Raw genomic sequence first — 24,403 nt, forward strand, 5'->3', positions numbered from 1 at the left:
ACTGGCCTCTGGACCTTTGAACTTTCTATGTAGTCCCAGCTCAGCTCAAGGTCATGATCTTCCCTGCCTCAGTCTCCTGAGTGTTAGGTTCATAAACGTGTTACTCCATTGCTGGTTATATATAGCTAGTTTTTACAAGATTCTTCTATTTATTTATTTAGATAAGATCTCAATATGCAAAACAAGTTAGCCTGGAACTCTACATGTAGCCCAAGTTGGCCTCAAATTCATGATCCCCCTGCCTCAACCTCTCAAGTGCTAGGATTTATAAGCAGGCGCCAACATTTCCGGATTTAACATGAACTTCTTACTGTCGGAATGCATGTGGTACTGGGAGGGAATTGTTTAAGGGTAAAACTAACGAGCTATCTCATTAAGGTAGCAAGTTCTCAAGTGATGGTCAAGAAATAATGCCATCCAGGAGCTGGAAAGATGGTTTGGGGATCAAGAATGCTTTCTGCTCTTCTAGAGATCTCAAGTTCAAGAAGCTGACAATCACCAGTAACTCTAGCTCTAGGGGATTTTATATCTTCTCTGGACTCTGAGAGTAGCCATACTCTTATACACTGGTGCGTGCGCGCGCGCACACACACACACACACACACACAATTTAAATTAAAAAAATATTTTTTTAAAAACAAAAAAGCTGACTGGGGCTGTAGAGTGCTTGGCCACCATTCATAGAGCCCAGCTAAGCTGACAGTGGCACATGTCTGAAATCCCTGCACTTGGTCAATAAAGGGAGGAGGATTGGGAATTCCAGTCCATCCTTGACTACATACAGCATGACTTCTAAGCCAATCTGGACTGCATGAGACCCCAAATCAAACAAAGATCAATCGAATATAAAGGGGATAGTTCTGAAGTAACTGAGGAAATTTAAAGGATTTTGTTTATTTACTAGTGCTGGCAGCTTGTTATCTATGGTGTAGATTTTTCTGATGAATTTTCTTTGCTGAGGTTTCTTTCATTTTATTTGTTTTTTGTCTCATTTTGTTTTTGTAGAAGAAATTATATGATACTGATAATTGCTTTAGAATACTACAGAAACAACTATTGGACAGAGAAATTCAAATGCTAATAATAGTAGAAGCTAGTTAATATGTCCATGGTTACATTGGACTGTTCTACTTCTTTTCTGGGCTTGAAATTTTCCATGATAAACTGGGAAAGTAAAAAATTAATAAGCTAAACATGGAACTCAGTGGCGTCAGAGCCTCGCGATGCAATAGAAAGTGAAAGCAGCAAACAGAAAGCCAGCTCCTTTTTATGTAATCTGTACCTAGAACGTGGGTATTGATGCCATGTGGGAGTGCTGTTTATTCAAAATGTGGACATTGAACAATTGCTAACTTGGAGCAAGATGTAGTATCAAGCAGAGAGGACAGATTTGCTGCGGCACACGGAGCATCAATACCTCCTAGAATCACAACCCCAACTGAGTAACAAGACAAGGCTCCAGGGCAAAGCATTTCAACATTTGACTTTCCCCTCCCTTCCCTTCCTTCTCTCTCTTCTCTTTCCCTTTCTGATATACAGGGTCTCATTGTGCATGTAGGGCTTGTCTGTCACTTGTTAGGTAGCCCAGACTGGCTTCGAACTCATGATCCTCTTGCCTCTGCCTCAGGTACAGAGTTCACAGGCTCACACCATATCTGGCCTCACAGTTATTTAGGGAGAACAATTGGGTTCAAGTCATGGAACAGCTGCTACATGTAAAATATTTATAGACATCGAAAAGAGTGTAATAAAAATTAAAATGTTTAAGTATGTTAACAAATTATCAACAGTGAAAAATTTCTGAATCAGGGCTTAGATGTCCCTAACTGATCAGCATATTATGTTCAAAAGGTTTCAGCCCAAATGTTTCAGAAGAGCCAAGAGTTGAACCAGGAGAAGCCACAGAACAAGTCACAGCTTTGAGAGGAAGGGCATAAGAAAATACACAGCTTTCTGAGCATGTCAAATGTCAAACAGGTATGACCTCTGAGGAGTGGGGAAGAAGGAAGGAGGGGGACAGAAGGGAAAAGAGAGAAGGTGCTGAGAAGGGGGAGAGGAAAGAGAAGGAGGGGGAGAGGGACGGGGAGGGGGAGAATGTGAGTTGAGGTAGAAGGGGAAGAGAAGGAAAGAGCAGGAAAAGGAGGGAAGTAAGAAGGCGGGGGGGGGGTGGAGGAGAAAAGATAATGAAGTTAATAGGACATCCGTGAAGCCACAGCTCTTCTGGGACAATCCATGGAATTCCAAAGTCCTCCTCGATTGAGACATCTTGTAAACACTTTTGGAAGGCATGCTCCCTCCTGGGTAGGTTGGAGATGACGGGATCTGTTTATTAAATCCTGAAATTGCTGATTAGTTCCCAGAAAGTTCTAGTCCAGTGGATGATCTCAAGACTCATGTTTCTCCTTAGAAGATGCAAGGTTAGGGTAAAAGAAAGGTTAAAAATTAAACATTACCCTTGACATGATGAGGTCAAGAATTCGATATAGGATTTACCAGGAGGTAGAAAAATTCACCTCTAAAGTTGAGTGAAAAGTCTTCCAGGGAGGAGGAAGGGCTGTTCTGTCTTAACCAGGTCGGTGTCATTTTCATTATGTGCCAAGTGAAACGCACTTTTAATTCTCCAGAAGGCTTTAGCGGTCCTTTCCTGGCAGAGAATTTCCCAACGTGAGGAAATTTTGTCAGAAGAATTTGCTTATCTTTAGAGGCTTTTTACAAGGGAGGAAAAAGAACATATTTTTAGGAAAGAGTGTGAAGTGGGCATTACTCACAGAGACACGGGGAAAGAGAAGGTGTGGGCTGTGGGGCGAGCTGTCCGTGATTGTTGCAGCATGGCAGAGGTGGAGGGAAGGGTAAGTGCCTGTGGCCTGTGTGGTTCGCTGGACTGCAAGTGTGTCCGGTAGGTGGTGTGTGCAATTTGTGCACACTTATCATTACAGGCTAGAGAGGTGTAGGTTTGGTTTGTGGGTGGAGGTGTTTGTACTATGTGTGAGGAGGGTTTGTACTATTCGTGTGTGTTGTATGTATATGTGTGTGAGGTGTGCATTTACATGTGGCTTGTGTATGTATAGTATGTGTGTAATGTTTTTGCGTGTACAGTATGTGTGTACTAGGTTTGTGTATAGTGTTTGGGTGATATGTATGTAACATAGCCATGTGTATATAGTTTGTGTGCAGCATGTATATGTATACATGTTATATGTAGTATAATTGTCTATTATATCTGTGTATTTTATTGCATGTGCAATATATGTGTGCTTTTCTGTCTGTGTGTGGTATGTATTTAGTGCTTCTGTGAGTACGTAGTAGTATCCATGTATTGTGCTGTATGTATCTTATGTGTGTCACATTTCTATGTGTGTAGTGTTTGTGTAGTATTTCTTTCTATGTGTAGTATGTGTATATTATTTGTTTGCATAGTGTTTCTGTGTATAATATTTGTGTACTATGTTGTATGTATAGTATGTGTATAGAATGTGCATAAATGTACAGCATATGTGTATTGTTTATGTGTGTATAGTGTTTTTCTCTGTGTGTAATATGTGTGTATAAGGCATTTGTGCACTGGGTCATATGCATAGTATGTGTGCGGTGTTTCTCTCTGTTTAGGTTTGTGTGGTATGTGTGTTGTATCTGTGTACTATGTTCTATGAGTAGTAAGCATGTAGTGTTCCTCTATGTGTGTGTGAGAATATGTGTAGTATCTCTGTACTGTGGTGTGCATTTGTTGCATAAAGAGCAGTTCAAAAGAGGATCCAATGTGTGATTCTTGTGGTTGACGTTCTATGCATTCTAGAATGCTCCAAATACGCAAACCCTAGGTGTCCTGGGGACATGTGGGAGTCATGTGAATTGATGAAGTCAGATCTCAAAGTCTAAGTGCACAGCATATGTGAGAATTGAATCCTAACTCATCACCCTCCCACCTGCTTCTCCCCGGCAGACAGAAGCTTGGCTGCGGGAACTCTGTTTCCAGAGAAACTGCAGCTACAGACAGGTTCACATGGGGCTATGGAGAGCACTCTATCTCCGGAGAATGTAGCATTACTAAGAAGACAGTCATGCTTCACCTCTCTTAACATACAGAAAATAAGCTGGGCACATCTTTAATTCCACCACTTGGGAAGCAGCTGTGGGTGGATCTCTGTGTGTTTGGGGCTAGCCTAGTTTACCAAACAAGTTCCAGGATAGTCAGGGCTGTTCCATAGAGAAACCCTGATTCCAAAAAACAACAACAAAAAAACAAAGCAAAACAAAAAAACAGCAGAAAATGAGTTTTGCTTGTATTTACTCCTTCTCCAACATTCAGCTTTAATGTGCACTGCGCTCTCTTCCTGCGCGCTGACCTTCTGACAGTCTGCCTTGCAGGGCAAGCCTACTGACAGCAAATGTCCTGTTTTTGTTTCTGTAATAAAGTTTTTATTTTTCATTGAATTAAAAAAAACTAGAATGACAGGGTTGCTAGTTAACAGATTTTCAATAAATTTTAAGTGAACAAAAAAAAAATCCATGAAAGTGGAATATTAACTAAGCTCCTCCGTGGGGGTGAAAGGGCACTGGAGTGATTGGGTTAGTCATCCTTCAATCCTGGCTTTCAGTCAGACAGGATTCCCGAGGGCTTGGTCAGTTGCTTCCTTGCATATGCTGACCAGTGTGCTTTGAATCCACAGTGCATGGAGACCAAACCCACGAACAAGAAGATAAGCATCAAATGGAGAACCAGTGTCTTGCCAAGAAAGGTAGTGTTGTCCTGTTGTACAGGGTCCACCTTCTTAAACACAACATCACTGGCGGCGAGTGAGAGAACTGGTCTATGGAAGCATTAATTCGGAAATATTCAGAAAAGGCAATAAAGTTTTCATATGATTCTTAATGCTCTTCTGACATCCCATAACTATGATGCAACTTACAGTGCTTAAATATTTGTATATCATCAACAAGTCCCGTATTGAAGGGTAAAAACAAAATAGGAGAAAGAAAACAAATTTGTTTGATACATGCATGAATAGACACAAATGTGTTCTTAACAAAATAGGGAATAATATCATGATAATCAAAATAATTGGTTTTTTGGGGACTCATCACATGCCATAGTGTGTATATATATATATATATATATATATATATATATGGCATGTGATATATATATATGTGTGTGTGTGTGTATGTGTGTGTGTGTCAGATGTCATAGCTGATGTTGATGACTACCATTCTCCACAGCCTTTGTCTTCATAAAGCAATTCAATGGACTGTGGTTCTTTACCTAGTACGGCATCTACAGCTTGAGTACTGAAGGCCTGGGCCATTTATAGTTCTGCTTGAACAGGGTTGTGAATGAGTCTCATTGACCTTAAATACTAGTCTGGGAAACATTAGGAGAGACTCTAGAAGACCGTACCTGTTTGTACTCTTCCTTGTCAAGTTACAGAATAGAAACCATATTTCCCTATTGGGAGATCATATTTCTCACCCCACAAACACCTTAACTCCACTCATAGCTCATCACCTCAGAGGCAGAGGACCCCAAAGTCCCCCAAGGGAGAAGCCTTGTCTTCTAGCCCAATGGAGTCCTTGCTTTGCCACCAGTGTCTGAATTTCTCCCCCTGGAAGCAATAGGTAGAGGCCAGCAGCAGTAGCTCCTGAAAATAGGAAGTGAAATGTTTGCTGCCAAATCTCTAGGGGTGATGGTTTCTATCTCTCCCCTGTGGTTCCTGGATACATAAACTTTAACTATGGGAAAACAGCACCATGTGTTGGATGCTGATTCAAGCTTACACAGCCTCTAGCAGAATATTGTTCCAGTCCAGCAGAGTACTGCCACCAAGTTAATGCTGTAACTGTGTCCTCATAAAGGCCATTCAACCACAAGTGAGGTAAGACCAATAAATCTATGAACACATGCCCTCTGCTGCACATCTCTGGATGTGACGTGAGCTCCTGTTGTATAGAACACCATGATGGGGAATAAGGCATTTTTCGAATTCAGAGAAAGTTATTTCTAGAAAAACATTGCATAGAGGAAGGATAAATTCATATCCAGAATAACTGTCTCTCTAGTAAATATAAAACACTGCCCTATCCACACAGGAAATTATCTGATATAATCTATCTGCTATCAGCTTGCTAGCTGGTCACCCACAGGAACTGCCTTGTGGTGGGCTCAGTGTTGGTCTCTCTTGCTGGCAGATTGAGCACTGAGCAACAGCCATAGATATGTGGGGTTTTGTGAATGCTGTAAACTGTCAATCTTCTAACCCAGTGTTATAAGTTAGTTCGCAGGGATCTTGATTATTTTCCTCTTTTGCAAGGTATCGCAGGGGTCAATTTAACATTAATCAACAAGAAATTATGTTGATTGGCCTGCATGAGAGGTAGCATTCACTATGGACTTACTGGAAAAAAAAATACTCATCTGAATAGACACCCAGATTCTAACCCTTTCTGGATACACTCTCACAACAAACCCAGAAGTATAAGTTAACCATTTTTCTAGTAGTTTCTCAATATGGTGAGATTGACAATCACAATACATATATTGGATTATCATACTCTATACCACTTTATTTTATAACTAGGGTAAAAATTAATCTTTTAAAACACAGTATTTGTTCAGATGGATTTCAAACCCATTGTGGATTCATGACTTTTTTCTCTTTTAGAATTTTAATGTTGGTAGTTTTGCACATGCCCATCCTATTATTGTATGTTGGGAGTAGTAAGAACTTATATTTGCCTCTTCAGCAAGTCCACAGATAAATATTGTACCCTAGTTGCATTGCTTCTATAAGGGTCATCGGGGTCTGATTTAGACGGTGAGATTTTGCAATTTGAAGTCATGACTTTTTGATGAGGTTCAAGGTAACATTACAATAAAGTGGGGGTGGGGGATGCTTAAGATGGGTTGACCATGTTTTGCATGTGTGATAAACATACATGTTTAGGAGTCAGATGGTGGACCACAGTAGGCAGAATTGTAAGATCACCCCTAAGACCTCCTAACCCCTGATACATGCAAACTATTTCCCAGTTAAACAGGAAAATTATCAAGGGAAAGTGATTGAATCACACAAGCCTTTAAATCTATGTTTAGAGGACACAGATGGAGCAGTCAGACAGATGTAAGATGGATTCAGCATGGTGGGGCTTCTCACTGATGGCTTTGGATAAGAGAGGCCATGCCGATTATTTTTGACTGTTAGGGAACTCCATAACAATAGATTCCTATGGTAGACAGCTTTGGTGACTAGTTCTTTAGCCTGGGGTGATGGATCAGTCAAGAAAGCATTTGCAACACTAGTACAATGATCTGACTTCAGATCCCCAGCACTCACATAAAAAGCTAGGTATGTGGGCTGGAGAGATGGCTCAGCGGTTAAGAGCATTGCCCGCTCTTCCAAAGGTCCTGAGTTCAATTCCCAGCAACCACATGGTGACTCACATCCATCTGTAATGAGGTCTGGTGCCCTCTTCTGGCCTTCAGGCATACATGCAGAAAGAATATTGTATACATAATAAATAATTAAATATTTTTTTTAAAAAAAAGCTAGGTGTGGTGATATGTGTCTGTCATCCTGGTATGGGGGAGACAGATACAGGAGGATTCCTGTGGTTTGATAGCCAGACAGTCTAGCCTAACTAGAGTGATCCAAGAGTTTCATGAGAGATACTTCCTCAAAAACTAAGGTAGATAAGGTGGAGAACAATAGAGGAAGACACTCAGCATTGACCTTTGGACTCCATAAATGTGCAACCACTTTTCCCAATATGAGCATGTATACCGACATGCAGCATGCGTGCGCGCGCACATACACACACACACATCATTTAGTCCTAGATGCACATGTATTTCTGTAATTCCTGATTTCTTCTACTGATGAGCGTGCTTGGTTTTATACCAATATTACATTCTTTACTATAGCTTGATACTTTCTCAGTAAATTTATTCTCTTCAGAAAAAAATTTCACATTGTAAAAATGAGTTTGTCAACCAGAGTAGTCATATCAGTTTGAAGATCAAAGCAGTTTCTTTGAGATAAAATATGACTGATAATATTAAGGGGTCCTACTTCCAAAGAAAACCCAAGGTATTTGTCCATGGTTTCTTTAAAATAGACACTCACCAAAGCATTTGCAAATTGGATTAACATTCTGGGACATTCTAACTGGAATAATGTCTTAAGATAATAGGGATTATTATATAAGTACCACATCTTCCTTTTATATGGCAATTTCTAGAAGGATGTTTTTACAGTAAAATTTTAACTTACTGTCTAGGATATCAAAGTTCTAAATGCCTGCATTTCTTTTTCTTGAACTGTGTTACAAATTGAGATGGTCTTTTCTACTTCCCAGTTCCAGGTTTCTGCTCCTTTCGCTATGGATTGGCTATCGTTTTGCACTTCTGTAACGTTTTCATCATGGCTCAGAGAGTGTGCCTGAACCTCACCATGGTAGCCATGGTGAACAGAACAGAGACACTCCATTTACCCAATGGATCTGCAGTGGAGAGACTCGATGATGTGAAGGTATATTAGAAGTATGAAGTATACGTTTAAAACTTTACCTTGGTAGCTAGTTTCTACAGAGGACATATATTATTGATAAGATAATAATAATAATAATAATAATAATAATTATAAAATGAAGCTCAAGTTTTAACTATGAGTAAGGACCCAAAAAGGCATAGTCTGTGATTAAAGAATAGCTCAAAGGCTGGAGAGATGACTCAGCTGTTAAGAGCACTGACTGTTGTTTCAGGGGTCCTGAGTTAAATTCCCAGCACAAACTTAACAGCTCACAGCAGTTTATAACTGTAATCCTATGGGATCTGATGCCCTTCTCTAGTGGGCAGACATACATGCAGATAAAACACCTAAATACATAAACAAACCTTTTAATAAGTAAAAAGAATTATTTGACATTTTGGAAGGGTTTGTTGTATGATTTCAGGTTAAGGGGTAACAAATCCCAAGAGTTAATACTTCTTTAGAGTAAGAACTTTGGTATAGAACTGGGGGCAAAAAAAGAATGTACCTTACCAAGGGAAATGAAAGATCTGGTTAACTCTGATTGGAACTTGGCGAGGATCAAGAGTCACCTAGGAGACACACCTTACATTTGTGAGGGAGTTTCTAGATTGTGTTAACTGAGGTGGGGAAACTCACACTAAATGTAAATGACATCATTCAGTGGACTGGCCTTTCAGTATGGATAAAAAACAGAAAACAGGCTGGGCTTCAGCATTCGTCTCTTTCTCTTCCAAACTACGGGTGCAATGTAATCGGTTGTTTCACCGCTGCTGCCAGGATCTCCGATATCCAAAAGAATTTGAAATCTTTCTGGTCTCAGCATTTCAGATAAGAGACACTTAATCTATACTTGAAAATTTCAATGATAAAATGTAAATACATATGCAAAATGACATTATAAGATAACAAAGTTGTTTTGAGACAAAAATAAACTTTAGGAAGAGGAAGGACTACTTTAAACAGACTGAGCAGGAAGACCACACTCCTGGAACCCATAAACACAAGATTTTATCTCCAATGCTGAGTCCTTAGACATGTTTCCTTTTTTTCCCCCTTTTAGAACCCTGTGTATTCCTGGAGTCTTGATATTCAAGGGCTTATCCTCAGTTCTGTCTTCTTTGGTATGGTCGTGGTTCAGATTCCTGTTGGGTACCTATCTGGACTATATCCAATGAAGAGAATACTTGGGTTTTCAATGCTCCTCAGCTCTGTGTTATCCATGCTTATCCCACCAGCAGCCCAAGCTGGAGCAGCTTTGGTCATTGCGTGTCGAGTACTCCAGGGAGTAGCCCAGGTATTAAGATATGATTCAAACAGACATAGATCTCGGATTCAGAGTATTAAGAGTTTAAAACCCTCATCTTTTCATTTCAGGGGATAGTGTCAACAGGCCAACATGAAATATGGGTCAAATGGGCACCTCCCTTGGAACGAAGCCGACTTACCTCTATGACTTTATCAGGTAAGTACTTAAGCCAAGCATGGTTAAGTCCCATTTTCATCTCCTTGTGTCATGGTCTTTCCGAGAGCCATTTAAACACTTGTGCTTTGAGTTGCTAGAGGTTTTAGAAACATCCCTGCAATATTCTTGCTTTAATTAGGTGAGAGAAGATGGCTCAGTGGATAAAGTGTTTGCCACACAAGTATGAGGACCCTGGCACCCATGTAAAGTAGCAGGCATGGGATCACACATTTATCACCCCAGCACAGTTGGCGCAGAGACAGATGTAGGCCAAAAGCTCACTGGCCAGCCATCCCTGCTGAAACAGTGAGTTCTAAGTTCATTGAAAGACCTTGAAAGACTTTGTCTCAGTACAGAGAGTAGGGGAAGAAAACACTGGACTTCAACCTCTGGCTTCCAAATGAATGTACATGGATACACACACACACACACACACACACACACACACACACTGTTTCAGAATGAAAAAGCAGTGTCTTTACCTCAAACAACAGAAAAAGAGAAAAGAGAAAAGGCATTCTCCGTTCCTCCTGAGCACTGGAAACAAACTTCTTCCATGGAGTTCATTACAACACAGGTTTATTGGCTGAATTTTCAGGTGCCTTTGTTAAGTTAACAGGGATGTCTTCTGTGCCCTTTGATTAGGATTTGTAATGGGACCATTTATTGTCCTTCTTGTGAGTGGATTCATCTGTGATCTTCTGGGTTGGCCCATGGTTTTCTACATTTTTGGTGAGTCTCTTTTTTATAAAATCTCAGTAAGGCATCAAAGTTTAAGAATAAACACAAAAATCTAAATCTATTGTAACTTAACAATTTATATGAAATGCCTATTTAAAAAAACCTGGGGGATCAGAGAGGACTGGTGGAGAGGGACTGGGAGGAGAGGAGGGAGGGAAAACTGTGGTCAGGATGTAATAATACTACTATAATTAATGATGATGATGATGATGATGATGATGATGAGCCCACAGTCATCACTAAGAGAAGAGCAATCAGTATTCAAGATGCTGATGATGAGAAATGCACTTCGTAATCTCCTACCCAGTTTACATAATTACATGATACAGTTTGGTATATCTTACGTAAGAAGCTGTCTGGGGGAACAGACTATCATAATAGTTACGTATATTGATCTTTGAAAGGTCATAAGATGAGTATGTTATATATAACCCATACTGCAGGGCTAGGCTGTAACTAGGCATAGTTACATCTTCAGGGAAAAATACACTGCACAAATTGGAGTAAGTAAACATAATAAAGAACAGATGCTGCCAAGTGAATTATAGCATCACCATTGGATTCAAACTGCAATGTCTGTCCCCAGTGACTAACTTCCTCCAGTAAGACTCCCTGCACCTCACAAAGATTCTTCAACCTTTCACTTCTGTGCCACCAGCTGGGGACCAAGTGTTCAGCACAAGAGCCTCTTGGGACATTTTACTCTCAAGTCACATTGTTCAAAGTCACAATTATGGCAAACTGGGGATTTCTTTACTGACTTTGTAACTTTTCTCTTGCTGTGACAAGACATCATGACCAAGGAATCTTATTTAAAAAGCATTTAATTTGGGGCCTTGTTTATAGTTTGAGAGTATAAGTTCATGGCCATCATGATAGGGAGCAGGGAAGCAGGGAGGTGGCCAAGGCGCTGGAACAGTAGCTGAGAACTTACATGTTGAGACAACCACCATGAGGCAGAGAGAGAGAGAGAGAGAGAGAGAGTCAACTGGGATGCTGTAGGTTTTTGAAAACACAAAACCTACCTCCAGTGATACATCTCCTCCAGAAAGGCCATACATCCTCCAACAAGGCCACACCTTATAATCCTTCCCAAACAGTTCCACCAACTAAGGACCAAACATTCAAACATATGAGCCTAATGGGCCATTCTCATTCAAACCCTCATATTTACCAAGCAATTACTTTGAAAGACATACTCTAGAGTTATAGGAACAATGTCATAATGTAAAGTTGGGTTACAAGAGCTACCATTACCCCCAACCCCAAGAGAGCAAGTGAGCCAGAGTTATCAGAACCAATCAAAAAGTCCCTAGACTGGATGCCTGAAGAACACCCCTGTTTATTCACAAAGAAATGATGTAGGTGTATCTTCTATCTATGTGATGATTTCATTGGTTAATTAATAAACTGCTTGGCCTAATAGGTTAGAACATAGGTGGGTGGAGTAGACAGAATAGGAAGAAGGAAGTGAGGTAGATGGCTCAGTCAGATGCCACACCTCCTAAGTTAGTCAGACCACCGTGCTTCTCCTCAGGGAGACAGACACAATGAAGCTCCAGCCCAAGATGGACGTACGCTAGAATCTTTCCAGTAAGACACCACTCCGTGGTGCTACACAGATTATTAGAAATGGGTTAAAGCAAGATGTGAGTAAGAGGCTGAAAATAATGGGCCAGACAGTATTTAAAAGAATACAGTTTGTGTGTAATTATTTTGGGGCATAGGGCGGCGGGAAGCCGGCCCACAGCTCCACACTACAAAGAAACACATAAAAGGAGTTAACTCTAGGAGGGAGATACCAAAGGTTTGAAAAGATACCCTGTACTCATTTGCCTTCTCCCTCTCATCCCTTCCCAGGCCTTTTTTTTTTTCAGAACTTAATTCACTTTTAATTTTCTTGTATAAAAATCCTTATGTGGTGGCCACAGCTGGAGCCTGAGTCCTCTGAACAGAGACTCTGGTGTGGGTTTTCACAGGATGGTCAATGAATTCCTGATAAGGAGACTTGGTGAACACAGTCTCTTTCCAGGTATTGGGGGTCAGGTAGCTGTGTCTTAGAGATGGCATCAAAGGTGGCCTTGGTAAAACTGCCCAGGGTGGCAAGGTAGCCCCTGACTGATGTGTAGCAATCATCAATACTGGCCATTATCAGTAGCTTCTTGGGCACAGGAGCGGAGACTATGCCAGTGCCTCTGGGAGTAGGAATGAGACACCAACACAGAACCACAGCAGCCTGTCACTTCACATGGAACAGGGTAGGGCTTGCCAATCTTGTCCCCCAGTAGTCTCTGGAGGACAATGGAAAGCTTGGCCAAGACGATGGCCCCTCAGATGATAGTGGCTACCTCCTTGGAGCACTTAACACCGAGACCAACATGACCATTGTTGTTCCCAATAGTGACAAAAGCCTTGGACCTGGTCCGCTGGCCTACCCTAGTCTGCTTCTGCACTGGCATGATCTTCAGAACCTCATCTTTTAGGGATGCTCCTAGGAAAAAAATTAATAATCTTGGATTCCTTAATGGGCAGGGAGAACAGGTAGATCTCCTCTGGGACTTGATTTTCATCTCCTTAACCAGGCGGTCCCGCTTGGTGATGGGGATCCACTCCTTGTCTTCAGCTTTACCTCCGCGAGCCCCTTGGCCCCTAAGACCACTGCATGGCCTCCTAATACTGGGCCCCCAGGTCCTCTGGGCCCTCCCACTGCATTGGCATCATCCACATTTGGTGTTTCCAGAAGAAGAGGAAGCCTTCCCAGGCTTTCTATTGGCCAAATTCAAAAGGAAAGTACAGGGGCAAAGGCCTGTTGATATTTATTCAAGTCATCTATGGCTAAGTCAGTGTCAGAAGGTTACAGAAAATGCATAATTCCCATAGTGTGCCAAAGGCTGAGTCAGACTAGAGAAACACATCTACCCTTGCAGCAGTGGTTTGTGAGGCTGTCTAGCTCTGTGCAAGCTCAGAATGGCATGCTCTTGAGGTAGGGAGCCATTACCAATCTGAAAATATAAAAGCCCAACATTAGGGAACCCTAAGGGAGTAGACGGACTCATTGGATCAGGCCGGAACAAAGGGTTCACCGACAGGAGCATATCAGTAACATGCACACCACAGCAAGGGCCAGCTGTGGTTACAAAGACCATCAAAGTCTGAGCCTCCCAGGGTTTCAGAGAAGAAAAAGAGATTCTCAGGCCGATGCTCTGAAATGTGCTTGATCCAAAATTCCAGGTAGAACTTCCTTGTAACATGTGATTCTCCGATAGGTATTTTTGGCTGTATCCTGAGTCTTTGCTGGTTTCTTCTGTTCTATGATGACCCCAAGGACCACCCGTATATGAGCAGCAGTGAGAAGGCCTACATCACATCCTCTCTTCCCCAGCAGGTAGAACACTGAACTCCTTTTGGGCAGCTTCTACATTCCGCTCCAAACAAAACACATTCCAGATGATCCTCATTTTGAATGATTCTTGTTTTCTTTCCCAGGTCAGCTCACGCAGACAATCTCTGCCAATCAAAGCTATGCTTAAGTCTCTTCCGCTCTGGGCTATTATCCTCAATACCTTTGCTTTCATATGGTCCAACAGCCTCCTGGTTACGTACACTCCAACATTTATCAACACGGTGCTTCATGTTAACATTAGAGAGGTAAGTGTACTACCTGTTCTCATCTTTAACATATAAAGGACTCCTCCCCCTTAACTCTCTGTGTCTTATGACCATAGACCCAGTCTTTGCCTGTTTCCTACACTGGCTAGTGGACTTTACCTGGAGATGCATGGTTTCCTGCATGTGAGCTCTGTCCAGACAAAGGGTGTTAGTATAAACACAGTGTCTGAAATTCTTCCACCATGCAGCCACATTTCCACACAGACCCCCAGGGTCCCTCAATATATGTCTTAGCCTGTTACTTAAGACTTGTTATTAGTTAGTATTGTGGTGAATGCCTGCCTATCGTCTAAGCACTTAGGAACCCGAAGCAGGAAGGTTGCTCTAACTTTGAGCCTAACCTGAGCCACAGTGTAAGTTTTTATCTCAAAAAAAAAAAAAAAATGAAAATCGCTTGACGGTACCATTCTCTTCAGGAAATGGAGTCCTGATGTAAAAGTTACTCTGCCACCCTGTTCAGCTCTTGTCAACCCATTGTCTTTGGATAAAACCACAATTCCTGGGCTTTAGGTGTTACTCTTAAAGGATTCCCATTGCTTATCTGACATTGGATGCCAGTTATGCTTAGAACTTCCTATCATTTGATATCAAGGTAACCTGGAAAGACTCCCTTAGAAATGGAGTCTGGGCTCCCAAACTCAGAACATTGTGTAGTGTACTTACTGCCTCAGGGTAGTGGCCAGAATAGTGCCGTGGTCATACAAGCTCTCACTGAGTCAACTTAATGAAACGATTGAGTCATTCCTAGAGTTAACCATGGCCAGTTAGAGCAAACATGCAATTGTCTGTCATCAATTATTATCTCTGTCCCCTATCATTTCCCTCAGGGCTGACACTTCCTGTTCTCAGTAGTCTTCTCTTGCATTTTTCCAGGTCCCATGATACTAAAAACAAAAATCTATAGAGGATGGTGACAATGCTTACTAACTTCAAAACTATGTTTTGCTTTCCTTGGACCTTGTGTTCCCAGACACAGTTCTAGTACTGGATAGTTTCCTGCATCAAAGCACACATTTAATTCATTCATTAATTAGATGGGACTGGGGATTGAACCTAGCACCTTTGGCATGGCAGACAAGAACTCAACCACTGAGTCACATCTCCAAGTCTAAAGTACACATTAGTTACTGAAATCTAGTGAATGCACTGGCTGCAGGCACTGCGTCTCCACCATGTGTACTCAGGATGGTGTTTTCTCCTCAGAACGGACTGCTGTCCAGTCTCTCCTATCTGCTTGCTTACATCTGTGGCATCGTAGCAGGTCAGCTGGCAGACTTCCTCCTGTCCCGGAAGATTTTCAGCGTAGCTAACGTGCGGAAACTCTTCTCTACGCTAGGTAAGGAAGAGCCAGGACAAATGAGCACATGGGGAGTCCTTCAGCCCTGTGTTCAGAAGCACCTAACTGTACGGTTTGGATCATTCTGCAGGGATTCTCTCTCCTGTGATCTTCATCATGTGCCTGCTCTACCTGAGCTCCAGCTTCTACAGCACCATCATCTTCCTGACACTCGCCAACTCGACACTCACCTTTTCCTTCTCTGGACAGCATATCAATGCCCTGGATATTGCTCCCAGGTAGGGCTCTCTTAAAATTTATTTACTTTTGCATTAATAAATAAAATGACATGCATTTCTTGAGTACAGGATGATGTTTGGAAATGGACGCATTGTCGGATGATTAAATGGAGTTAAGGAACATATAGATTACGCATACAGTTCCTTATTTTTGTAATGAAAGTACTTAAAATCTGTCATAGTAGCTGTTTTCAAGATTACAACCCATTGCTGTTAATGGCAGGCCTGTGCTGTTTGATGAGTCTCTTGAAATTATTCATTCTCGTTGAAATTTCGCATCTTTCAGCCAGCGTCTTCCTAAATGTCTTGCTTCACCCCTAGACTCTGATAACACCCTTCCTATCCTCTACGTCAACGAATTCAACTTTTTCTATTCTACATGTACATGATATCATGTGTGTGACCTGTCTGTGACCTGCTTATTTCACTCAGCATTAAATCCTCCAAGTTCATCCATATTGTTAAACAAAGGCAGGCGTTCCTTCTTTTAAAGGCAATAGCATTCTGTTGTGCAGAACCCACAGTCTTTAGCCATTTAGTGCTGGTGGACGCTGCTATTTTTTGTGTCTTACCTGAGTGGATGATGTGGCCATAAACAAGCCATTGCAGATGTCTGACACACCAACTCAGTCTCTGTCTAATACATGCCCAGCAGCCGGAGCGCTGGGACATATGATGAGGCGCCTTCATTCTGTTTCCTACAGTGGCTGCCACACTAGCTCAGCTTTCTGCCTCTTGCCAACCCCTCTCTCATCCTTTTCATCACAGGATTGGTCAATCACGGCTGCTCGTAAACAGCCTTTTCACCTCCTCATCAGAGGACTGGCAGGGGTCAGGGGCTCTGGGTCTGTGTGATTAGACCGAGTGAACAGAGACCTTCAGTCATCAGCCCCAATCCAGTTCCTGCAGGCCACCCCATCACCTTCTGAATGTCCTGGCTGTACTTGGAAGTCTCAAACACTGCTGAGTTTCACTCTAAACATTGACCGTTTGCATAATATCATAGATTCCTTACTGCTAAAGGTAACCCTTTCTGACAGTGTAGAACAATGAAAACTAGCTAATCATGCATGTCTACTTTCCGCCGTTTGAACGTAAGCAGTTGGAATGGGTATTCATAGCATCAGCAGGTCCCCCTGCGAGCCTCACTGCATTGCGGTAGCATTTGTACCACTTTCCACCCTTGTTCTCTTTCCTTTTTGTACAGCTATTATGGATTTATTAAAGCAGTTTCAGCTCTAATTGGAATGATTGGAGGCCTAATTTCTTCAGCTGTAGCTGGGTTAATCCTTAATCAGGTAAGTAGCATGCAGATAAGCTTAGTGGTTTTGGGTTTTGGATTTGCTATTAATTGTATAAAGTCACACACACACACACACACACACACACACACACACACCTTGGGGGCGACCACAACAGCAGCAGGTGGTCTTCTGAGTCTACACTCCTACAGACAATATATTCTTTCTCACTGTGTGTCAGCTGGGACCTCTTGGGCTGTTTGAAAGGAAATGGGTCTCTGGTTTTAACAGAGAAAGGTAGCTGCTGAAACAGGATTCAGCTGAGGGAGGGTGGAGGAAGCACCAAAAGGAGCTTTGTCAGGAAGGAAGTTAAAGACAGGAAGACACGGGGCTGAAGGTTGGAGGATGCTGTAGCTTCTGCTGAGGCACTACATCTGCAGAATCCTTAAAATCCTCTTGGTGGACACAGTTGAAAGACTCCACAAATTTAAAGTTACTTAAAAAAAAAAAAAATACGTGTTTCAGGCTGGTGAGATGGCTCAAGGGTACAGCACTTTCTGTAAATGCTTAACAACCTTGTTCAAAACCAGAAAGCCACATAAAGGTGGAAAGAGAGAAGCAGCTCACAAACATGTCCTCTGACCTCCACATCCATGCTGGGGCACATGCATGTTTTCACATGCACATAGCCTGTGACACACACAGATAACAGTGTGAAAATCCATGCTTCCTCTTGATCAAAGCAAATAAAAGAACACTTTAGAGATTTAGAAAATTTGAGTTCAAGGAGGTGAATGACCACAGGGCCACTAGCTGCTGTGGATCAACGGACACACATTTACCAGAAAAAGCAAAGCCAGGATGGGCTTGTGTAGAGAGAAAGGGCTGCACCCTTATTCTGCATCTGCACTACTCAAGGTCACGCTCCCTGCCACCGCAAAAGCTGTGAGCAGAGGCAGAAATTGCATCTCTTCGTAGTACTATCCAGACTGTTTGATTCAGTGAGTTGAGAAGGCGGTGGGTTAATATCCTAGGAAAAGCTGTAGCCAGCTGGCTTAAAGGGAAGTAGTTAATCATTCTATAGGTCTGTCTTGCCCTGCTGGTCAGATGATCAGGACATTTTGGAGACTTGTGATGTCTGTGTATTGTGCCTTGCACTTTCCCCTCGTTCTCCAGGAGCCTGAGACCAGTTCCTTCCAGAAATGCTGAGTCCAGCTTGTGTCTGACTATATCAACCCTTGTTTCTCCACACGGGCTGGAGCATTAACTCAGAACAGCCAGCAGCTAGTACTGTGTGCGGTCTAAGCTATTGATAACATGTGCAGATGCCTTTCTACCTACAGGAGGACTAAAGCACCTTCTACAGTATAGAATACAAAAGGGTCCAAACCCACCCCTTGTCAATTTCATTAGCTCCTCAACTGGTTTGTTTGGAGGGCAAGCTCCCAGGTGGATTAGTTGTGTTGGAAATTTCTTCCACACGCCGCACAGCAAGAGGCAGGGTGAGGTGGTCAGCATATATTGTGGCCACATTTCCCATCAAAGAACTTTCCAAAATCCTGCTGTGCATACTTATGGTGTCATAAAGGCAGAAGCCACAGACAGCACCACAGAAACTCCCTGGGAGGAACGCTGGCCTCACTAAAGAGGGGAAACTCAAGGCAACTAGGATTACTTCTCTTTCTGAGCCTTAAGAGCCAGCCACACCCAGCTGTATCTATTGAATACCATGAACTGGTTTCCAATTATTGTCAGCTGAACAAACTTCTCTACTAACTTCCGAAAGGCATGAGGAAATGTGGTTTTAGAACTTTGCAATGCTGTCTCTACCCAGGAAGGAATCTTGTCGCCTTTTCCTTGGTATGAGGGAAGAGAAACACTGACTTAAACCCCACAGCAAACAACATCTCAGTGCACTGTGAGATGGTTTTCCTTTGACACTGTGAGCAAGAAAAGGATGCGATGATCTTATTAGCTTTGTGCTGTATTCTAGTGAAAATACGGAAAACGGACATGAAAAGAGGAAGAGTTAAGTAGGTGACATTCAAAGAGAACCAGAAGGCTACAGCTAAAGTATGGCAATGAACAGTTTGGCGTGCTTGCTGATGGAGTATAAATATATAAATTGTATAAATCAATGTCCATATGAAGTATTTTCTAAATATTTGAGTAAATACCACAGAGATAATTTTAGTATATCATTTATAGCCCTAAAATAAAATAATGTATCTAAGAATATATTTAATAAATGACTTACATATCTGTGGAGAAATCAGGAGATAGTTTTTATAGAATTAAAAAAATTCTCATAAATGGCAAGGTACACCATTTCTTGTATTAAAAGACTTGAAAAGCTGTAAAATGATTTTGAGTTCTGTTATAAGATTTGTTGGTTAAACACAATCCCAAATAAAAGTTTAAATTATTTTTTGTGGGAAATGATAATGTTTTTATTCAACTAACATGTGTCCATTTCTCTTAATTGTGTCAGAACCCTGCCATGGGAAATGTGAAATCATATGATCATAGCAAAATGATAATTACTGTACATAGGATGGCTAAAAAATAATAGCGGTAGTGCATAGAAATGGTTAAATCGGCCAACTGCATTTGAAAACACACTTTCCCTACATGCTTATCCATATGTGACTATCTGATACAACACACCATTGTCTGGGTAAGATGTCTTGAAAGAGACATGAAGTTTTGAAATAATAAATCATGCCAAAAAGATGCATTATTTACCAGAAACTGGTATATTGCCTGGCGATGGTGGGGTACTCCATTGCTCTCACTACTCAGAAGGCAGAGAGGCAGATGAATCTCTGAGTTTGAGACCAATCTGGTCAGCAGAGTGAGGTCCAAGACACTCAGGGCTACACAGAGAAACCTTGTCTCAAAAAACTAAAAATAAATAAAAATTTTTAAAAAAAGCCCAACAAAAAGAAAAAAACTGTCATATTATTAGCTGGTGAAAGCAGCAATTTATAAATTTATGGAATTAAAAGTAGTTACTGGTGTAGAGTGAGCTGATGGCTTTCATTGTCGTTTATAAGTGTTTTGAATGCTTAAGTGACCTGCGTTGCGTCTACATACTATTTTAATGCTGTATTCTAAATGTTGTCAGACACAAAATCAAGATCGGCCACTCACACTTACTTGTATTTCAATCCCCCAGGATCCAGAAAATGCCTGGCATAAAATCTTCTTCTTGATGTCAGGCATTAATGTGACGTGCCTAACTTTCTACAATGTATTTGCTAAAGGAGAAATTCAGGACTGGGCTAAAGAAACAAAAAGCACACGACTGTGAAGGTGAGACATTACCAGATTAAATCCTGAAACCGAAGATGCAGGCAAGACAGCTGCTGCTGCTGCTGCGTCGCCGGCGCCGCTGAGATGGAGAGCTGAGCGGGTTGGGGGAGAGCTGAGCGGGTTGGGGGAGGGCTGAGCGGGTTGGGGGAGGGCTGAGCGGGTTGGGGGAGGGCTGAGCGGGTTGGGGGAGGGCTGAGCGGGTTGGGGGAGCCGAGCCTGCTAAATCTGAAACATCATCACTGATAACCGCCCCACCCAGCACTACCCTGTTCTAGGCAGATATCAGAGTTGCTATAGCAAATCTGGGAAATTGAGTTTCTCAGAAATGAACAGTTAAGAGAAATGCAAAAGAGATGAGGACCTGCCCTCAGGAAAGTAGAATAATGGTTAGAAAACATGGAGTGTTGAGGCGAAGGAACTAATATCTCTGGAAAGCGCCATCCATGACTTAACATCTTTAGATAGGCTCTAAAACTTACCGCTGGGTTAGGCATAGCTGTCATAGGGATGATCCTGGCAGAAACAACTTTCAAATAAATGATGGAGACAGGAGGCCGGTTAAGGGGTGCTCAAAGAGAATCTGGTAGTTTGTGAAAGTTTCATCTAACCTGTGGGTAGTGGATAAACGGGAGAAGAAAAGACTCCTGGATTAGAATTGGCAGTTGTGAAACAGCCCTATTTTAAAGCCCCATTGAATCAAGACACCCTGTTGTGATAAATGCCAGCAGCTGTTAGCAGAGACAAACAGAGACTGTGAGCCCCTCTTTTTAGGCATGGGGGAAGAGAGTGCACGTGTGACTAGGTTAATGTGTGTGCCTGTGTGTGTTGTGGTGTGTGTGTATGTGTGTGTGTGTGTGTGTGTGTGTGTGTGGTGTGGTGTGGTGTGTGGTGTGTGTGGTGTGGTTGTGTGTGTGTGTCAGCCAAAGACAGCTTCAGATGCTATCCTCATGCCTCTGCTGCCAGCCTTTCTCCCCCCCCTCTCTCTCTGTTTCTTTCTTTCTCCCTTCCTTCCTCTCTTCTTCCCTTCCTTCCTTCCTTCCTTCCTTCCTCCCTCCCTCCCTCCCTCCCTCCCTTCCTTCTTTCCTTTCTACTTTATTTTATTTTAAAAGAAAGCAAACTATCTTTTTTTTATTATACATACCAATCTCAGTTTCCACTCCCTCCCCTCCTCCCATTCCCTCCATCTTTCCCCCCACCCCACCTCCCATCCACTCCTCAGAGAGGGTAAGGCATCTTGCTTTGGGGAAGGTTCAAGGCCCTCCCTACTGTATCTAGGCTGAGCCAGGCATCCATCTAGAGAATGGGTTCCAAAAAAGCCAATACAAGCAGTAGAGATAAATCCTGGTGCCACCCACATTCAGAGGGCCTAGTTTGGACCTATGCCGTTTTCTTCCCTGTCCAGCTGGAGTTGGTGAGCTCCCATTAGCTCAGATAAGCTGTTTCAGTGGGTGTTCCTATCATGGTCTGGATTCATATTCTTTGTTCATATTCTCATTCCTCCCATTCTTCTACTGGATTTTGGAAGCTCAGTCCAGTGCTCCTATGCAGGCCTCGGCCTCTGTTTCCATCAGTTGCTGGATGAAGGTTCTAAGGTGATGTATAAGATATTCATCAGTGTGACTACACGACAAGGCCAGTTTGGGCACCCTGTCCTCTATTGCTTAGGGTCTTAGCTGGGGTCATCCTTATGAATTCCTGGAAATGTCTCTATTGCCAGGTTTCTTGCTAGCCCCATAATGGCTCCCTCAATCAAAACATATCTTTCCTAGCTCTCATCTCTGTCCTTCCTCCATCTCTACTCTCCTGTTCCCTCAAGTTCTCCTCCCCTCCCCTTCTTTCCTCACCTTCTCCTTCTACCCTCCCTACTGCCCCCACCTCTATGCTCCAAATCTTGTCAGGCGATTCTATTTCCCCTTTCCAGGTGGATCTATGCATGTTTTTCTTAGGGTTCACCTCTTTTGAAACAGTCTCTTATTGTCAGGCAATATGACAATTGAGTCTCCTGGCTGGCCAATCAGACCCAGCAGATCTTCCTGTTTCTGCTTCCCCAGTGCTCAAGTTACAAGTATGTGCCCCTACTGTACATTTTTACACGGATTCAGGGAATCAAACTCAGGCCCTTGTGCTTGCAAACCATTGAGCCAACTATTTCCTTCCTCAGTTTTCTGTTGTCTGTTTTATCTGTAGAAAAGAAAAAAGAAAGAAAATATGATGTGAAACAGATATTCCTCCCAAAAAGAAATAGAGAGAAATGTGGCATCAAAGACGGTTTTGTTGTTGCTCCTGGCTGTTTGTTTTGGAGGGGGATGCAGTTGCTTGTAAGTTGATGTTATGTATGAGTCACTGCTTATTGGTCCTTTCTGTTGTTGGTGTTAGTGCGCTTCCATAGTATCTGAGTGTGTTACCCAAGAACTCCTGGGTAAGAGCTAGAACCAGCGTGTGGTGATAGACTTGGAACTCACTGTGGAGCCCACACAGACTAGCCCAGAACTTATAACCTCCACTCTCAGGCACTGACGTTACAAATGTATATCAGTGCGCTTGGTTCTTAAATTCTATTTTAAATGGAGTTGTTTTCTCAGTTTAATTTTTGTGTTAAATACAATAGGAATGCAATTAACATTTATAATGCCCTACAATTTCATTAGGCTTACCTTACTAGTTTTTAGTGGATACTGTCTGATTTCTACATAAATGATTCTGTTATCTAGAAATGTAGGTCATTTTACTTCTGTTTCCTATCTGAATAATCTTCATTTTTCCCTCTAGTTGCTCTGCTTAGAACCTTTAGTATAAAACTGAATTGCAAGGGTCAAGAGATAACAGCTCTTATTTAGTGTTTTTCTTTTTTTGGCTTGGTTTAGCTTGAGGAGTGTTTTTTTTTTTTGTTGTGTGTGTGTGTGTGTGTGTGTGTGTGTGTGTGTGTGTGTGTGTGTGTGTACATTAATTCAAGACCTCAATAAGTATAGCTTAGACTAGCCTTGGACTTTCTGTATAGCCTAAGCTGGCCTGAAGCTCATGATTTTTCCACCTCCATTTCTGAGTGCTTGAGTTACATGCATGTGCCACCATGATCAAAATTAAGAATAGGCATATTTACAATGTTCTGACCTTCAGGTAAGAACAGGCATTTTTAAATTGTTGCAAAACCTTTCTCCACCTCAACTCTCCCAGGGCTTCACCTGGCAGATAGATTTATTTATTTTTATGTTCATAGGGGAGACATGCGAAAATGGCATGGATAACCTGTCACTGGACAAGAAAGATGACTTGAGAAAAGTCTCCTAGCCTACACTAATTTCTTTGCGGTGCTGGCACACTCTCTGCAGGACAACTCTCCAGTGACATCTCTGTGTGTTTTGTTTTCCCGTTTCTACAAAAGTTAATAGAAAACTGAGCGCTTACGAAGCACGAGGTCAGAGTCCTTATTAAAAGGAAGAGGAACCTATGTGAGACTCCCATCCCCAGGGAGCCACCAACCCCAGGAGGGGGTGGCGTGAGGATCCTGGGAGGCCAGTCTCACTCGCTTTAGTTTGTGTACTTCTTCTGCACTGCGTATTGTATGCGACAAGTTACGTGTCTGAGTTTAAAGGTGGATTTATTTATCTGTCCTCCTCTATGATCCAATAAACAAACATAAGATGAAATTTTACTCTACAGCTTCATGAAAGGCCTCTTGGTTTGGGTTTATTTTCATTCATTTTGTTTTCAATTTTCAACATTCATTCCTCTTCGTTGTAAATATGTGAGCCATTTGAAAAAAAACAACTTAAATTATTCTTTTAGGATAGCCCAATTTGAAAGAAAATATTTTAAAAAACCAGTTTCCTCTTTGGTGGTCCCAGAGAGAAGTCAGACATGTTATAGGCAGCAGC

At 42.1% G+C, this 24,403-nt stretch overlaps 1 protein-coding gene and 1 long non-coding RNA gene across 8 annotated transcripts; one reads left to right on the forward strand and one right to left on the reverse strand.

Moving 5' to 3' along the window:
- Positions 1–650: 650 nt before the first annotated feature.
- On the reverse strand, positions 651–2,987 carry LOC119817928. The gene is made up of 3 exons (XR_005285965.1): positions 2,769–2,987; positions 2,514–2,644; positions 651–2,402 (listed from the first exon to the last, which is right to left on the reverse strand). It is a non-coding gene; the product is annotated as an uncharacterized LOC119817928 (long non-coding RNA).
- Slc17a1 (solute carrier family 17 member 1) lies at positions 1,839–24,180 on the forward strand. Of its 7 annotated transcripts, none has more exons than XM_038335398.2 (13): positions 1,839–1,977; positions 4,668–4,736; positions 8,350–8,522; positions 9,586–9,819; positions 9,900–9,987; positions 10,633–10,719; positions 13,995–14,113; positions 14,215–14,376; positions 15,601–15,733; positions 15,825–15,972; positions 17,180–17,270; positions 20,392–20,528; positions 23,746–24,180. In XM_038335398.2, the coding sequence occupies exons 2-12, from the start codon at positions 4,709–4,711 to the stop codon at positions 20,524–20,526; spliced, it is 1,398 nt and encodes a 465-aa protein (XP_038191326.1). In that variant the 5' UTR covers positions 1,839–1,977; positions 4,668–4,708; the 3' UTR covers positions 20,527–20,528; positions 23,746–24,180. The 7 variants fall into 7 exon arrangements, with proteins under 7 accessions (XP_038191326.1, XP_038191323.1, XP_038191328.1 ...); XM_038335395.2 differs by lacking the exon at positions 1,839–1,977 and adding an exon at positions 2,202–2,301; XM_038335394.2 differs by lacking the exon at positions 1,839–1,977 and adding an exon at positions 2,349–2,417.
- The last annotated feature ends 223 nt before the right edge of the window (positions 24,181–24,403 follow it).

This window comes from Arvicola amphibius, chromosome 6 (genome assembly GCF_903992535.2).
Source record: "Arvicola amphibius chromosome 6, mArvAmp1.2, whole genome shotgun sequence".
NCBI lineage: Eukaryota > Metazoa > Chordata > Mammalia > Rodentia > Cricetidae > Arvicola > Arvicola amphibius.